This window comes from Bubalus bubalis, chromosome 2, assembly GCF_019923935.1.
Source record: "Bubalus bubalis isolate 160015118507 breed Murrah chromosome 2, NDDB_SH_1, whole genome shotgun sequence".
Classification (NCBI taxonomy): domain Eukaryota; kingdom Metazoa; phylum Chordata; class Mammalia; order Artiodactyla; family Bovidae; genus Bubalus; species Bubalus bubalis.
Genome location: NC_059158.1, coordinates 187,698,850 through 187,716,314, shown reverse-complemented (window position 1 = coordinate 187,716,314; position 17,465 = coordinate 187,698,850). Strand labels below are relative to the sequence as shown.

Below are 17,465 nucleotides of genomic sequence, written 5' to 3'. Positions count from 1 at the left end.
TCTCAGCCCCACTAAGCCTTAGTTTTCTCGTCTAACAGGGTGAAGATGACCACAACACCTTTCTCAAGGGAGAGATAGAGGCAATGCACTTAGAATAGGGCCATGCACACAAACACATGCTCAACAAATGTCGGCAATTCTTATTACAGTGTGTTAGTCTTGCATGAGCACATATCTTTGCCTACAGTGTTCCCATTGTGGCCTTCAAAGTCCTGCTAGGCCTGCCTGTCAGCTGTCTGCAGCCTCACCAGGTACCAAGCTCCCCCAGCACTAACCTGCTCCCACCAGGGGCCCCTCCTCCCCCACTCCGAGCCTTTGTACGCGCTGCGTTCTCATCTCAGAATTCTCTCCAGCACACGCTAACTCTGTGTTTATTTGTTTTTCTTTCTTGTGGCCATGCGATGCAGCTTGCAGGATCTTAGTTCTGCAACTACAGACTGAACTACGGCCCCAGAAGTAAAAGTGCCAAGTCCTCACCACTGGACCACCAGGGAATTCCCTCCAGCTCTTTCTCTTAATGCTTCCTTTGACCACCACTTCCTGAGGGAAGTCAGACCAGTATAGGTTAGATTCCCAAGTGAACATTCTCATAAAACACCTGTACTTCAACCACACGCTCATGAGACCTGGGGCTTCACGGGAGCTCTGGTGGGCAGGCGCTGGGTGCTTCATTCTGTACTGTGTCCTCAGGACTTAAAACAAAGAGGCGCTTGGGAAATGCTCTCTCAACTTTGTTATTACTGTTCAGTCATTAAGTTGTGTCCAGCTCTTTGCACCTCCATGGACTGTAGCACACGAGTCTCCCTTGTCCTTCACTATATCCTGAAATTTACTCAAATTTAGGTCCATTGAGTCAGTGATGCCATCCAACCATCTCATCCTCTGTCGTCCCTTTCTCGTGCCGTCAATCTTTCCCAGCATCAGGGTCTTTCTCAATGAGCCAGCTCTTCACATCAGGTGGCCAAAGTACTGGAGCTTCAGCTTCAGCATCAGTCCTTCCAATGAATATTCAGGGTTGATTTCCTTTAGGATGGACGGGTTTGATCTCACTGTAGTCCAGGGGAATCTCAAGTCTTCTCCAGCACCACAATTTGAAAGCATCAGTTCTTTGGCACTCAGTTTTCTTTATGGTTCAACTCTCACATTCATACATAACTACTGGAAAAACCATAGCTTTGACTATACGGACATTTGTTGGCAAAGTGATGTCTCTGCTTTTTAATATGCTGTCTAGGTTTGTCATAGCTTTCCTTCTTTTAAAGGAGCAAGCGTCTTTTAATTTTGTGGCTGCAGTCACTGTCCACAGTGATTTTGGAGCCCAAGAAAATAAAATCTGTCACTGCTTTCCACTTTTCCCTCTTCTATTTGCCATGAAGCAATGGGACCAGATGCCAGTTCTCTCAACTGCTTGACAAATTAATGAATGGTCTCTAATCCTTAAAGTCATCCTTGGGGTGGGGGGTGTGGACGAACGGCAGGTGCTAATACTCTAATCCCCCTCATAGATGAAGCCTGAGACACAGACAAAAACAGGCTGTTGCGTGGGATCACCCAAGGGCCAAGCTGAGGCCAATGCCTAGCCTAGCTTGAGTGAGGACTCACCCTCAGACAGTGCTGGAGGAAACAGGGCTGCCACTCAGGGGTCAGGAGCCCAGGCCCCCAGTGCTCTGCTGTGTTCCCTGCATCTAGTCAACCAAACCACGATGGGACAATGCTCTTCATTCTGTGCCCTATGCCCTGTGTGCAAGGTATTTCTGCCAGCAGGAATGCCCTTCTTCTCGTCCTGCCTAACTCCTGCTTGCTCTTTCAGCATTTGGCTCAGGCATCACCTCCTCCAGGAAGCCTTCGTCCCTCATCCCTTATCCAAGCCACGGTGAGCACTGCTGCCTTTGGCAACTCTTCCTTCTGCGTCACTGGCTGTGCGAGCATCTCGAGGGCAGATCTCAGAGGTCTCACACATCCCTCTATGCCAGTGCCCAGCACAGGAATGGGCACACGCAGGCGGCTAAAGAACACTTAGAGGATGGACGAGACCAGCGGTCAGTGTCTCCTGCGTGCAGCCCGTGTGCTGCGTGCAGTGCTCCGGCTTTGCCTGGGTTACCTCATTCAATCTTCTCAGCAGCTCAGTGAGACAGGTAACTGCTGTGAGCCCCGTTTTACAGGCAGGGAAACTGAGATGCGATGAATTTCAGTGACCTGCCCCAGGCCATACAGCCAGTAAAACGAGTGGCCAGGTCACAAGGAATGTCCGACGGAGCACACATAATGTACTGGAGGAGTGATCTCAGAGATGACCTACATCTTAGGGTCGGGAACTAGGTCTTGGTCATCTCTGGATCCCCAGAGCCTGGCACTGCATAGGTCCTCAGGAATCACTAACCAGAACCAGCTGTATTATTTGCATTTGCCCAGAGCAAAATGAAAATGCAGCACTTCCCTCGTGGTCCAGTGGTTAAGAACCCGCCTTCTAATGCAGGAGCCTCAGGTTCCATCCCTGGTCAGAGACCTAGGATCCCACGTGGCAGGGCGACTAAGCCCACCGCTCCACAACAAGAGAAGCCCAGAACCACCGCGACTAGAGAAAGTCTGAGTGATGCAATGAGGGTCCAGTGCGACCAAAAAAAAAAAAGAAAGAAATGCAGAACAGGGCCCCTCATTCAAAAATTATCAAGAATTTCTAGACCGCAACAGCAAAGCGGTGAACCAAAGTCAGGATCCTGTCACCGAGCCCCGTGTGACTGCACAGGTCTCATGCTGCGGGTGAGCTTGATCCCACCAGGGCTCGGGATGAAGCAACCCCACCCTCCCCCCCCAGCCCCGCACTCACCGTCAATGTCAGCGCTCCTCAGGGCACCCTCCACCTGGGCCGTTGTCAGGGAGATGCCCACAAGCAGCAGGATGTTCTCCAGGCTCTGCGCATCCACCTCACCATGACCGTTGAAGATCTCAAAGTAGCTGCGGAAGGCTGGGGTGGGCGGCGGGGTGGGGAGGGGCATGGTCACTTCCTGTCTCTAACATGCATCCCATCCGCTCCACGCACCCCTGGGCGAGCCTCCTCTATCTCATGGCTGGGTGGAGAGACGAGTGAAACACAGAGGAGCATGAAACTCGGAGGAGCAGGCTCCGTAGACGCACCTCTAGTACAAGGTCAGGCCAAGGGTGCAGTGGGCCGCCTTCACCGGCACCAGGAGCATGCCCACTCAGGGCACCGCTGCAGTGTGCCAGGAACTATGCCAAGTTCTTCACAGCCAGGTTCTCATGTAATTCTTACAACAGACTCTTAAGAGTAGAATGCTTATTTCCTTGTACAGATGGGAAAACTGAGGCTCAGAGGTTAGAGCACAAGATCTTTTGACTCTGAGTCTGTGCCTTGGCTTTGGGGCTCTGCAGTTACATATCTAAGCTGAAGCTCCAATACTTGGGCCACCTGATGCAAAGAGCCAACTCATTGGAAATGACCCTGATGCGGGAAACATTGAAGGCAAAAGAAGAGGGTGGCGGCTGATGAGATGGTTAGATGGCATCACCAACTCAATGGACATGAATCTGAGCAAACCTTGGGAGATACTGAAGGACAGGGAAGACTGGCAGGCTGCACTCCACAAGGTCACAAAGAGTTGGACACGGCTTAGCGACTGGGCAATAACCGTTACTTATCTGGATGGACATAGCTTCTAAGATGGGCTTCCCTGGTGGCTCAGATGGTAAAGAATCCACTGGCAATGTGGGAAATCTGGGTTTGATCCCTGGGTTGGGAAGATCCCCTGGAGGAGGGCATGGCAACCCACTCCAGTATCCTTGCTTGGAGGATCCCCATGGATAGAGAAGCCAGGCGGGCTACAGTCCATGGAGTCACAAAGAGTCAGACAGGACTGAGCAACTAAGCGCAGCCTCTAAGATAACTGTCTGGACCAGAGCGGAGGGCCCAGAAGGATGTTTCTCAGTCGCAGGACTCTCTCGAGTGCCAGAGCTGCATCAGCCGATAGAAGAGTTACGTCCTGGTCCCAACAAGGGCGGCGCCGGATTCACAGCTCACAGCACAGTCCAGGTCAGAATCAACAGGCCTGCTGACGAGACTGGCTCCGCCATCTGCTGAGAATCAGGGTCGCTGTTACACACGCTGCATCATGCTCGCTGCCTACATTCATATATTGAAGCCTTGACACCTGCACTGCCCATCCCCACTTGTCTTAGAATGTGACTGTATTTGGAAATAATGCCTTTAAAAGGGTGATTATGTTAAAATGAGCCCCTTAATCCAGCCTAAGGGGTGTCCTTAAGAGAAGAGGAAATTTGGACAGGGATGCACACACACAGAGGAAAGGCAGGACCCAGGAGAAGGCAGCCAGCAGCAAGCCAGGAGGGAGGCTCCAAGAGAAACCAACCAAGAGAAGAGGAAGAAACCAAATGTACCAACACCCCAGTCTGGGACTTTTAGACTCCAGAACTACAGGAAAGTAAATTTTAAGCCACCCAGTTGATGGTACTTCCTTATGTCAGCCCAAGCACACTAATATGGTTGCAGTGGGCAAGCCATGGCACTTCTATGACCCCCAATTTTCTTATCTATAAGGTGGACAGATAGATAGTGTTGAACATGGAACAATAGACTGGTTCAAAATTGGGAAAGGAGTATGTCAAGGCTGTTGTACAAGTTACATGAGAACCTGGCTGTGAAGGACTTAGCATACTGCCTGGCACACGGCAGGGGTGCCCTGAATTGGTGGTATTCCTGGTGCAAGGTGAAGGTGTGTATTGTCACCCTGTTTATTAAATTTGCAGGCAGAGTACATCATGCAAAATGCAGGGCTGGATGAATCACAAGCTGGAATCAAGATTGCTGGGAGAAATATTAACAACCTCTGATATGCAGATGACATCACCCTTATGGCAGAAACTGAAGAGGAACTAAAGAGCCTCTTGATGAGAGTGAAAGAGGAGAGTGAAAAAGCTAGCTTAAAACTCAACATTCAAAAAATTAAGATCGTGGCACCTGGTCCCATCACTTCATGGCAAATAGATGGGGAAACAGTGGAAACAGTGTCAGACTTTATTTTTCTGGGCTCCAAAATCACTGCAGATGGTGACTGCAGCCATGAAATTAAAAGATGCTTGCTCCTTGGAAGAAAAGCTATGACCAACCTGACAGCATATTAAAAAGCAGAAATGTCACTTTGCCAATAAAGCTCCGTAATAGTCACAGCTATGGTTTTTGTAGTAGTCATGTACGAATGTGATAGTTGAACCATAAAGAAGGCTGAGCGCCAAAGAATCGAGGCTTTCAACTGTGGTGCTGGAGAAAACTCTTGAGAGTCCCTTGGACGGCAAGGAGATCAAACCAGTCTATCCTAAAGGAAATCACCCCTGAATATTCACTGGAAGGAATGATGCTGAAGCTGAAGCTCCAATACTTTGGCTACCTGATGCAAAGAGCTGACTCATTAGAAAAGACCCTGATGCTGGGAAAGATTGAAGGTGGGAGGAGAAGGGGGTGACAGAGGATGAGATGTTTGGATTGCATCACTGACTCAATGGACATGAGTTTGAGTAAGCTCCAGTAGTTAGTGATGTACAGGGAAGCCTGGCATGCTGCAATACATAGGGTTGCAGAGTTGGACATGACTTGGCGACTGAACAAGAGGAACAGAACAACAAGACACTCTCCCAGAGAGGCTGTATTAATTCAGCACTTGGGACATCATAGGCCTTGTAACTCTGACACACAGAACTGAAATGTGGGGAAGAGGTAGGGCTGGGCTTAGGGTTGGAGTGAGCGGTGAGCGGTGAGCTAAACAGAACAGCCCTCATTTAAGATCATCTCAAATGCAGGGTGGTTGGGCCATCAGAGCAGGGAGCCGGCTCTTTCCCCACCAGGTGGGCTGAAAGTCCTGGGAGAACGCTGGGTCTCTATGCCAATGTGTCATGTTGTGCCTGAACTCGGCTCAAGGCGGTGGGGCAATGGGTGCTGGACTTAGAAAAGCCCTCCAGAAAGGGTAGAGAGCTTTAAAGCTGAAAGGAGCGAGGGACTTCCTTGGGGGCCCAGTGGTTAAGAATCCACCTGGCAATGCAGGGGCCGGGAGTTTGAGCCCTGGTCAGGGAACTAAGATTCCAAATGCCAGGGCACAGCTAAGTGCACACACTGAAGTACTCAAGCCCACGTATTCCGGAGTCCTCGCCCCACAACTCAAGTCCGTGCACCTAAGTGAAAGATCCCGCCTAGCCCAACAGATCCTGCAACTAAGACCAAGGAACAACATTTTTTAAAAAAGAGTGAACTGCAAAGATCCGGCCCTGGGGAGCCAAAGAGTGTATTCAGGGAAGGCACAAGGGCCCCCCTGGCCCTGTCTGGGGCTCAGACTGCTTGCTCCGTTCGTTCAGAGACCACTCGGGAAGAGAAGAGGGAAGAGGGCTCGGGTCAGCCTTCTGCCCTTCGCCGCCCCGCCAGCACAGCGCAGCATGGGACGGACACAGGGCTGCGGAGTGATCGCCGGCCAGTACCCAACCCCAGCCGGAGGACCGAGGGCACTGAGAGCCCTCCCCCCCACCCCAGCCCCCGAGAAGGCCCGCCCTCACCTTCCTCCTGCTTCATGGTGAGGTGCTCCTCGGCCCTCTCCTCCCAGGTCTGACACACATTCAGGAGGCAGCGCTCCTCCAGCTCCTGCCTGCAGAGGACAGAGCCGGGCCCAGGGCATATCCGGCCTCCCACCCCCGCCCCGGACCCCGAAAGCTGGGGGGGCGAGGGGGCAGCCAGGGCAGGGGGGTCATAGGAGGGGCCCTGGGGAGGCTTTGAGAGGTCACAGGAGTCTTTGAGTGACCCGAGGGAGCAAGGCAGAGGAGATAGGCGTCTAGACGGGTTAGAAAGAGAAGCAGGGTTGGCAATGAGGAAGGGGCCTCAGTGTGAGAGACAGAGAGCCGGGAGAGGCAGGGGACGTGGAGGGGACACACAGGAGGGGCAGTTGGGCGCGACGCTGGGACAGGAGTCTGGAGGGGATGTGAGGGCCGTGGGGCCGTGCTCGGATCCCGACGCTTTCTGGGGTGGCTCCTACCGTGCCTTCAGGCTCCTCTCCCGGCTGTGGCTCCGAAGTTCTGTCCTTCTCCAGGCCAGATCCGACGCGGGCACCGGCAGGACAGCAGCGGGCCCTGGAGCGGGGCCAGGCGTGCCCGCAGGGGCGGGGACTGGCGCGGGGCCGGGCGGCCGGGCCCAGGCCCGGGCGGAGGCGGGGGCCGGGGCCTGGGCCGCAGGCAGGGGCGGAGGCAGGCTGGGGGCAGGGGCGGGCACGGGACCCAGGGCCCGGGGGCACCTCCGGCCTGGCAGGGCGCGGGCCTTGGCGGCCCTCCGAAGCGCGGCCTCCTCCTCCTCTACCTCCAGCAGGCGCCTCATGAAGCCGGGCCGGGCGCTGCCGGGATCCCGGGCACTCGTGGCCGCCGCGGGCTCCTGAGGCTGCTTCTGCGTGGGGTCCAGCCCCCTCGCTCCCGTGTCCACCGCCTCCTGGGGACGGGACGGGCAGGCGATGCGGGAGGCCTCCGGCAGCCGGACGGTCCCGCGAGCTGCTCGCGGCCACCCACCCCAGGGCACCCTCAGCCTCTCCTTCTCCTCCGGTCCCGCGGAACCCACATCTCTCCGGCATATTCTAGACCCCTTCCGCACGTCCTCCTCGACCTCTGACCTGGGCCCCGTCCCAGCTCTCCGAGCCGTGCTCTTGAGTGGTGCTTCTTTCCTCCTCTGCAGTCAGCGCAGCCTGTCCAGCTCGCTGCTTGCCCTCCCTGGAAGCACGCTCCCTGAGGGCAGGACCGCACCTGCCTCTTTGATCCTATCAACACAGCAGCCTACTCCCACTTGGCAGGCGCTCAGTAGATACCCATCCACGTGTTCAGCAAATCCAGCACCTCCTAGGTCTGTCTCTCCTAAAGAGGGATGAGCTGTCCCCTGCCTGCCTCCACCCAGGCCCCCCCAGGCAGGCTCCAGCCCGGCTCTTTCTCTTGTTCAAAGATGGAGCTGTTACCACACACCTGCTCGACCTAAAGTATCAGCACTGCCCTCTCTACCAGATTACTCCCGTCAGCATGTAAACACACTATATTATTTTCCTTCTTTAATTTAAAATTTTTTAATTATTATTACTTTAAGGTTTTTAAGCTGCGCCGTGTGGCAAGCAGGATCTGAGCTCCTGACCAGGGATTGAACCTGTGTCCCCCACATTAGGAGCGTGGCATCTTAACCACAGGACCAGAGAGCCTCTTATCTTCCTTCTTTAAAAGAAAGACTCTCAGGGCTTCCTTGGTGGTCCAGTGGTTAGGAATCCGCTTTCCATTAAAAACTAAAAAAAGAATCTGCGTTCCAATACAGGGGACATGGGTTCAGTTCCTGGCTGGGGAACTGAGATCCCCACAAGCTGTGAGGCAACTGAGCCCGTGGACACAACTGCACAGCCCAGGGGGTTCTGTGTCTGTCGGGCCTGTGCTCTGCACCTAGACAAAGTCCACGTGCTGCAGCGAAGAGACAAAGGCCCAGCGCAGCCCGAAAGGAACAACACCCGCACTACACAGCCTTTCAGTGCCGCCTGATTCTCCAGCCTGCCTTTCGAGCAGAATGCCTCGAAGGATTGGCTGCGCCCGTCTCTGCAGAACACTTCCCTGACCAGAGACTAACCCTAACCCTAACCCATGTGCCCTGCATCGGAAGCACAGAATCTTAACCACTGGACCACGAGAAAAGTCCCTCCATTTCTGAATGTGGTGGAGACCAGTGGTCTGTCCTCAGATGCCTTCCTGCTCCATGCAGTCTCCTAGATGTTACCCCTGTTTTCCTCACATTTACATCTCCCATCCTGACCTCTCTCTCCTTCCTAACTCCAGACATCCTCCTGGCATTTCTTCCCGTTTGCCCAGAACATGACCAAAGCAGAACCTGGGGTTCTTTCTTCTGCTCCTTCACTAGAGTCACTCGGAACCCAGACTGAAAGCCTCTTTAAAAAAAAAAAATTCTCTGGGCTTAGATCGAATCTGGGCTTAGAATCTGCCTGCAATGCAGGAGACCCAGGTCCAATCCCTGGGTCAGGAATATCCCCTGAAGAAGGGAATGGCAACCAACTCCAGGATTCTACCCTGGGGAATTCCATGGACAGAAGAGCCTGGCAGCCTACAGTCCAGGGCGTTGCAGAGTCGTACACAACTGACTAACACTTGCACTTTCAAAGTCAATTTACGATATTAGTTTCAAGTGTACAACATAGTGGTTCAATATTTTTGTAAATTATATTTCCTAAAAGCTCTTTTGATTCCTCTTTCTCCAACCTGCCTTTCCACCAGGCAGATGATAACTGTTCACAGGCTGCCCAATCAAATCAAAGAACTAGAAAGTGAGAGAGCTGTTGGATGTGGGGATGACTGGGAGGGGATGGGAGTCTCCCAGGCATTCAGGGAAGCTTTGGGTTGTGTGCTGTGACTGAGCAGCTGGCCGACAGAGATCCGTGCCAATGTGGAAAAAAACACTGTGGCCTGGGGTGAATTTGGGGGCTCCAGAGTGTAAGAGCAGCCTTGACTCGCAACCAAGATACACACATGTGGGCACACACATGCACATGTGCAAACACACACACATGTGCACACCCATGGAAACACGCAGGCACGGACTCACACCTTCCCCAGTTTGTGAATACTGCCCCATTCTGCCTCTTTCCTCCTTGTCCTGATCTCCCCCCACCCCGTTCCCTTCCCCACTGTGGTTCTACTTACAGGTGGATGAGCAGGCCCCAGTGTTGGCTGGATCTCCACAGCCTCGTCTCTAAACAAGGGAGAACCCCCAGGTGAGGGGGGGTGCAGCTCAAGGCTCACCCTTGCAAGGCCTTCTCTCAGCCCCAGGACACTCAGATCCACCGCTGCAGTTTCACCCCTGGGCTTCTGCTCTCAGAGGGGCTCCTCATTCTTCCACGTCCCTTGTGGGGACTTGGCCGGTGAAGAATGGGCCCATGGGGCAAAGAATTCTGTACTAGAGCTACTATACAGATGGGGAAACAGGGGTTCAGGGGGCATGGCTTGACCAAGGTCTCACATGGCTTCAAGAGCTGTCAGGACTAGAAGTCACCTCCTCTAGAACTACCAGAAGAGCAGTCTTGTTGGGGTCAGGGAGGGGTGGGGTGCCTTACCTTGCTTTGGGTGTGTCGGATCGTGGCCTGGGTGGTGGGGCAGTGTGAACTCTCTTTTCCTCCAGAGCTGCCGTAGGCATTAGGGACACTTCTTCCTGGGAACTGTCCTCACATCCCCCTGGGCCAGGCTCTGGCAGAGCCCTCTGTGGCCCAATGGGTGGGGTGTCCACCTCCTTGGGGGGCTTGTCCTCCAATTGCTGTTCACAGCTGTCCAAGGTGCAATAAGGCTCTGTTGGCTGCACTGTGTCTGACTCACTGGCTGCCAGGCAACCTGGGATGGGCTGACCCTCTGGGTCCTGCCAAGAACAAAGACGTCAAGACAGGAAGCCCCATCCTGGCTCTGAGGTGACCCTCAAAACTCACCCAGAGACCAGCTGACAAACAGTTACTCTGGTCCAAGCACTGCAAGCCTTACCTTACTGGCTCTCCTGGCACGCCTAGAAGGTTCCCTAAGCAGGGGTCAATTACTCCATTTTGAGAAATGAGGAAACTGAGGTCCAGAGGAGGCATGGCTTACCCAAAGTCGTAATCCACGCTTCTCTGTGCAGGTAGAATGGGAGCCTGGGGAAAGTGAGGCGATCTTCTTTCCATTTTATGTATTTATTTGCCACGCTGCATGGCATGTGAGATCTTAGTTCCCAGACCAGGAATCTAACCCATACCCCCTGCAAAAAAGCACGGAGTCTTAACCACTGGACCACCAGGGAAGTCTCTGACACAATCCTCTTTAAATGGGATTTCTCAAGGGGTATTTCAAAGAACAAGAATCCTGCATGGTACTCCATACAAAAGAGATTTTTACATTAACTGATTTCAAGACTTTAATAAGTTGCTATAGTCAAGACAATGTGGGGGCCTTCCCTGGTGGTCCAAGGGTTAAGACTCCATGCTTCCACTGCAAGGGGCATGGTGGGCTCAATCCCTGGTTGGGGAAAGTCAAAGTGAAAGTTGCTCAGTCGTGTCCGACTCTTTGCGTACCCATGGACTATACAATCCATGGAATTCTCCAGGCCAGAATACTGGAGTGGGCAGCCTTTCCCTTCTCCAGGGGATCTTCCCAACTCAGGGATCGAACTCAGGTCTCCTACATTGCAGGCAGATTCTTCACCATCTGAGCCACGAGGCAAGCTCCAGAGAAAGGAGAGTCTCCAACAAATGGTGCTGGGATGACTGGGCAGCCATATGCAAGAAATGAGCCTCAATCCAACACTCAGACCACATACAAAAATTAACTCAAGCTGGATCATAAACCTAAGTGTTAAACCTAAAATAATAAAACTTCTTGGAGAAAACATAGGATAAAATCGTATGTGACTTCAGGTTAAGTTAAGATTTCTAAGAAGTAACACCAAAAGCACAGCCATAAAGAAAAAAATGATCAACTAGACTTCATCAAAATTAAGACTTCTGTTCTTTGAAAGTCACCATTGAGAGAATGGAAAAGACAGTTGACTATTCAATTAAAATGATGTGCAAAGTATTTGAATAGACATTTCTCCAAAGATACATAATATGTGCCTATAAACACATGAAAATATGCTTGACATGTTTAGTCATTTGGAAAAGAAAATAAAGACCACAGTGAGATTCCACGACACACTTATTAGAATGCTTAGAATTAAAAACAGACCATACCAAGTTTGGGGGAAGATATGGAAGAAGTGGAATTCTCATACATTGCTGATGGGATGTAAAATGGTACAACCACTTTAGAGAAAAGTTTGGCAGTTTCTTAATAAATTAAACATACAAATACCATATGATCCATTCTTCTCCTAGGCATTTATTTTCCCCAAAGAAATGAAAGTATCTGTACACACAGACATGAATGTTTCTATGTCTTATTTGTAATAGTCGAAAAGTTGAAACAAACCAAGTGTCCATCAATAGGTGAAAGAATGAAGAAATCGAGTTTTGTTTGTTAATTTCCACAGAACAGCAAAGTGATTCAATGATATATATATACACACTCTTTTTCATATTCTTTTCCATTGTGGTTTATCTCAAGTTGTTGAACATAGTTCCCTGTGCTATAAAGTAGGACAAGAAATCGTGACCTATCCATAGACTGGAATAATACTCAGCAGCAAAAAGAATAAAGTATTGGTCTACACAATAACGTAGCTGAGTCTCAAAATATTCATGCTAAGTGAAAGAAGCAAGACAAAAAGAATGGATACTTATGCTTCCATTTATGGAAAATTCTGGGAAATACAAATTCACAGCCGCAGAACACAGATCAGTTGTTGCCTGGGGCTTGGAATGAATGGGAGAACTGATGACAAAGGGGCACAGAAAACTTTTTTGGGGGGGAATGACAGATGTGTTCATTTTCTTGATTGCAGTGATGGTTTTGTGGGTGTGCACATGTATCCAAAACAATAAAGTATACACTTGAAGTATGTACAACTGTGTATCAATTGTACCTTATGAAGCTGTTGTTCTTTTTTTTAAAAAAAAAAAAAACCTAAACCTTAAAATAAAAAATAAATTAAAAGATATTTTATAGTCAAATAAGTTTGGAAAAGGTACCATACTCTAACCACCTCCTGAAGGGTCCCACAGAGCTCAGCAGCTAAGAAACAGCTGCTAGAACATTCTAGCATAAGAAAAAAAAAATTGGGCCTTGTTAAACCCAGCATGTCCAGTTTTCAGTTTTACCCAGAAGCCCCACCTCGTCCCTGCCTCTAACAGTTCCCTGCTCCCTCACCTCCCCTGCGAGCCGGCCATCCCATCCCCTCTTGCCTGGGAGTCTGTGGACACTATCTGGCGGCTCTCAGGGCCCTGGCCCTCCACTGGCTCTGGGCTCCTCTGGCTCCCCTGTTGGTCCTCAGTCTCCTTCCCTGAGCCCTGCTGCTGCAGCCCTTCCTGCGTCACAGGGACCCCGCTGGGGGACACCCCCAGCTCACTTCCTGGCGTGGCCGGATCCCGGTCTGCTTGCAGCTCCCTGGGCCCTTCCTGGGGGACCCAAGATGACAGCTTTGTCCTGGAGAGAACAGACAAAGGGACACTTCAGCTCCCAAACTGGGGGCAGGGTTTCATATTCTTATGCGTCTTCACGGTGCCCACACGGGACTAGGCACACCATAGGCGCATGCTTAATGCCTGGGAGAAAGGATGAAGGACTAACAGGAATTCCTCCAACCACAAACACTTTGATGTCAATGTTTAAGAGAGTTAGGATTTAATATTTTCATTATTACTTAGTGCTTTTTAGAAAAAAAGAAAAATCAAGGAGAACTGGAATGCATAGTGGTGGGGAGACTTGAGCCTTGGATCATTAAGCTAAAGTTGACATGTCTGGATTTGAATCTGCGTCGATCTGATCTCACTTTAATATTATGGAGTATTTCCTCCAGGCTTCTTCCTTAAGGACATACATACTTTCAATGGGGATTAGTTTAAAATCATCTTCAAATAATTGTATACTTTCAGTTATATTGTGTATATAATTTTGCGATATTTTTTCAATTAACAGTATAATCTAAACTTTTCCCATGCCCCAAATCTTTCATGAACATGTTTTTTAATGAAAGCATAAAATTCTCTATTTTATAGATAATCATAATTTGCTTAACTATCCCCCTATTGAGCACACACTGGGGGCTTCCCTGGTGGCTCAGCGGTAGAATCCGCCTGCCAGTGCAGGTTCTATCCCTGGGCTGGTAAGATTCCCTGGAGAAGGCAATGGCAAACCACTCCAGTATTCTTGCCTGGAGAATTCCATGAACAAAGGAGCCTGGCAAACTACAGTCTATGGGGTCACAAAGGGTCAGACAGGAATGAGTGACTAAACAACAGCAAACACGGACATTTTAAATTTTTTAGCCTTTAAAATAAGGTGCCAGGAGAAATCTTTGCACATAAAACTTTGCCTGAATCTTCATTTCTTTCCTTAGGGTATATTTCTAGAAACACATGAGGTTAAAAGGGAAATAGATGGGGAAACAGTGGAAACAGTGTCAGACTTTATTTTGGGGGGCTCCAAAACCACTGCAGATGGCGACTGCAGCCATGAAATTAAAAGACACTTACTCCTTGGAAGGAAAGTTATGACCAACCTATATAGCATATTCAAAAGCAGAGACATTACTTTGCCAACAAAGGTCCATCTAGTCAAGGCTATGGTTGGATGTGGTCATGTATGGATGTGAAAGTTAGACTGTGAAGAAAGCTGAATGCCAAAGAATTGATGCTTTTGAACTGTGGTGTTAGAGAAGACTCTTGAGAGTCCCTTGGACTGCAACGAGATCCAACCAGTCCATCCTGAAGGAGATCAGTCCTGGGTGTTCTTTGGAAGGACTAATGCTAAAGCTGAAACTCCAATACTTTGGCCCCCTGATGCGAAGAGCTGACTCATTGAAAGACTCTGATGCTGGAAGGGATTGGGGGCAGGAGGAGAAGGGGACGACAGAGAATGAGATGGCTGGATGGCATCACTGACTCAATGGACATAAGTTTGAGCAAACTCCGGGAGTTGGTGATGGATAGGGAGGCCTGCTGCTGCTGCTAAGTCACTTCAGTCGTGTCGGACTCTGTGCAACCCCACAGACAGCAGGCCACCAGGCTCCCCTGTCCCTGGGATTCTCCAGGCAAGAACACTGGAGTGGGTTGCCATTTCCTTCTCCAATGCATCAAAGTGAAAAGTGAAAGTGAAGTCGCTCAGTTGTGTCTGACTCTTAGCAACCCCATGGACTGCAGTGTACCAGGCTCCGCAGTCCATGGGATTTTCCAGGCAAGAGCACTGGAGTGGGAGGCCTGGCGTGCTGCAATTCATGGGGTCACAAAGAGTCAAACACGACTGACCCACTGAACTGAACTGAAAAGCAGTTTTTTAAACAGAGTCCGAGGCATGTAGTAGAGGGGCAATACATATTCCCTGAGGGATTTTTGAAGTTAAACAAGACACAAAAATGCCCCTTGAACACCACACGTCACAGAAACTTGTGGCCTAGTTGGGGAGCTCGGACAAAAGACCGGCACACATGATTATTCAGTGTGAGTCGCGCTCCGGAAAAAAGTACAGGAGGGGTGAGTGGGCAGGCCCACCTTAGTCCGGGGTTCCCTGCCCTCTCTCTCCCCACCGGTGGGCCACATTGGGCTTCTCTCCTGGACCTGCTCTCTGGGAAGCCCCCAGCTCACCCTGGTCCTGCCGGAGGCTTCTGCTCCTGGGGACTGAGTTGCGGAAAGCCCTGCTCGGACGCGTCTCTGTGTCCGGGCCCGGTCTCCGGGGCTCCCAGGGCTGGTGAGGGCTGCGGGCCACTGTCCATCGCTTCAGCATCTGGAAACACAGCCTAGAACAAAGATGCCCACGGCCCGGGCTCAAGGAATGGGTCGTTCTGGAGGGGAGACCCGGCGCCTCACGGGAGGGGAGACCTGGTGCCTCACGGGAGGGGCGCTGAAAAGACCGCGGGGAAGAGACATGAGGTGGGGAGGGGCCCAGTCAGCACCAAGGGCGCCATAGGAACCTGGAGCCCAAGCGGCACCTTGGCCACGGCGATCCTGACAAGGAGAGCTCGACGGAGCGCATGACGGGGCCTTCCCCGGCGGTCCAGTGAGTAAGACTCTGAGCTTCCACGTCAAGGGCACGGGTTCAGTCCCTGCTTAGGGAACTAAGATCCCAAAAGCCACAAGGGGCAGCCAAAAAAAAAAAAAAAAGAAGGGGCAGCCAAGATAAAAAAAGAAAGAGAGAGACCCTGGCAAGGTCCCAGGGAGGCTTCCTCAGTGTCCGCTGGGTTTTGATGTCTATCACTCCCTGGTTGGGTGGCCTTGAGCCCGCGAGTCCGAGGGAGCTCCAAGCCTTACCTGAGTCAGCAAACTCCAGGCAACTTGGCTCAGTCAACTGATAGTTGTTATAATACAAGATTCCTCTAGGAGTCAACACTAAGGGCATCTACCAAGGGGCAGGGCCAGGGCCAGGGCCAGGTGCCCCCAGGGATTTAACCCATTTAATCCCCAGCATGACACACATGAGTCCAGGAAGCTCAAGGGCCGCAGTGCCAAGCCCAAGATCATACAGCTGGTTAAGTGGCGGCACTGAGAGCTCGTGACTGTGCTCGTTGGAAAAACAAATGGGCAGGTATCAGAAGCCCTGAATGTTTGCCCCCAGGCTCCTTCCAAGACCCCTCATTTCAGGCCCTCTTCCTGGGCCCACAAGAAGCTGTAATTTATAACAGAGGCTACAGTTAGAGGGGTATACTTAATCCAAAGAAATGTTGCCTTTTTTATGGTGACATTCTTAGCTCGGGGACACAGTAAAGAAGGCACAGAGATCACGGATGGAAACTCTGAGTAGCTGTCAGGGGAATAAAGTTTATGGGGGAGGGGGAGGGTAAGGGCCATGGAAGGCTTTCTACTTAGTAGAGCAAGTAAACAATTCTTGTTTTCCTCATCCAGCCAGAATCTCTTTTGGAAACAGAAGCCAACATTCTTTTATGGGAACCTTCCTGCCTCCTTTCAAGAGTACCCCTGCTGACTTCATTATGCAAAGAGATCCAGGCCACTCTGCCCTGCCATGGTGACTAATTCGGGGACAAATATGTGACTACAACCCGGGCCAGTGACACGGATACCGGAGACTTTCTTCAGCTATTACAAAGGGGCTCTCCTCTTGTTTGGGATGTTAAACCAGAGGAAGTACGATGGGAAGATGTAAGCCTGGAGCTGCCAGGGCAATTTTTGCCGTTTTGCAGGGAGAGCGTGCCTGGGAATGCCACAGAGGCAGGCGGAGCCGAGAGACTCATTTAGCACCTTCATCCAGCCATACCTGAAGTCTACAGGCAGGTCTGTCAGTTACACAGCTGATGTGACCTTGTTCCTGCCTAGTCCAATCTGAACTGAGTTTTGTGCCAGCTGTTGTAGAGGCTTGATTAAAGAAGTCAGAGAGAAAGCCCGGGCATGGGAAGGGAAAGGCGCCTGCTGTGGGTGGAGAGGCAGGCCCTACCTGGCAGACTTCTGATGTGGTGGGCTCATGGCCAGCCCTGTCGCTGGCAGTCCTCAGGCCAGGGCTTGGCCGGGCCCCTGGCGCCTCGATCCTATCCTCCACGTACATCTGGGTGTTCCCGCTGTCCATCGTGCCAGGGCCGATGAGGGTACCAAGTGAGGAGCATCAAACCCTGTGTTCCCAGAAAAGAAATCCAGTCAAAGTTCCACCAAGCCCAGTACCTAACTGCCTCTTCAGCAGAGGCAGAGTCTATAGTGGAGAGAGCCTGGCTTAGGGGAAGAAGTAGGGCCAGGCCTGGCACAGGACGGGCACATGGCCCGACCAGGGACCTCCCCGCATATTTTACCCACATAGTTTCCCCAGTTCTCACAATGACT

General features: G+C 51.3%; 2 protein-coding genes across 4 annotated transcripts in view; both read right to left on the bottom strand.

Moving 5' to 3' along the window:
• Positions 1-10,274, bottom strand: part of SPATA21 (spermatogenesis associated 21) — a 29,790-nt gene extending 19,516 nt beyond the window's left edge. For 2 of the 3 annotated variants that reach the window (XM_044938237.1, XM_044938238.1), the window contains exons 1-5: positions 10,146-10,274; positions 9,736-9,784; positions 7,047-7,489; positions 6,574-6,845; positions 2,828-2,965 (exon numbers count right to left, since the gene is read on the bottom strand). In XM_044938237.1, the coding sequence (XP_044794172.1) occupies positions 2,828-2,965; positions 6,574-6,845; positions 7,047-7,489; positions 9,736-9,784; positions 10,146-10,225 (982 nt within the window). In that variant the 5' untranslated portion in view covers positions 10,226-10,274. The remainder of the gene's footprint in view (positions 1-2,827; positions 2,966-6,573; positions 6,846-7,046; positions 7,490-9,735; positions 9,785-10,145) is intronic. The other variant, XM_025278881.2, reaches the window with a different exon arrangement.
• Positions 10,275-12,851: 2,577 nt separating this feature from the next.
• LOC102415290 (spermatogenesis-associated protein 21) lies at positions 12,852-17,217 on the bottom strand. Its single transcript, XM_025278876.2, has 3 exons — positions 17,089-17,217; positions 15,288-15,439; positions 12,852-13,131 (listed from the first exon to the last, which is right to left on the bottom strand). Exons 1-3 carry the CDS (start codon positions 17,215-17,217, stop codon positions 12,852-12,854), a joined length of 561 nt encoding a protein of 186 aa, XP_025134661.2.
• Positions 17,218-17,465: the final 248 nt, after the last annotated feature.

Coding starts and splice junctions, on each gene's coding strand:
- LOC102415290 (XM_025278876.2), bottom strand. CDS start 17,217: ATGGACAGCGGGAACACCCAGATGTACGTGGAGGATAGGATCGAGGCG. Junction 15,440..17,088: donor CCACATCAGAAGTCTGCCAG/GTAGGGCCTGCC, acceptor TCTTTGTTCTAG/GCTGTGTTTCCAGATGCTGA. Junction 13,132..15,287: donor AAGCCTCCGGCAGGACCAGG/GTGAGCTGGGGG, acceptor TGTTCTCTCCAG/GACAAAGCTGTCATCTTGGG.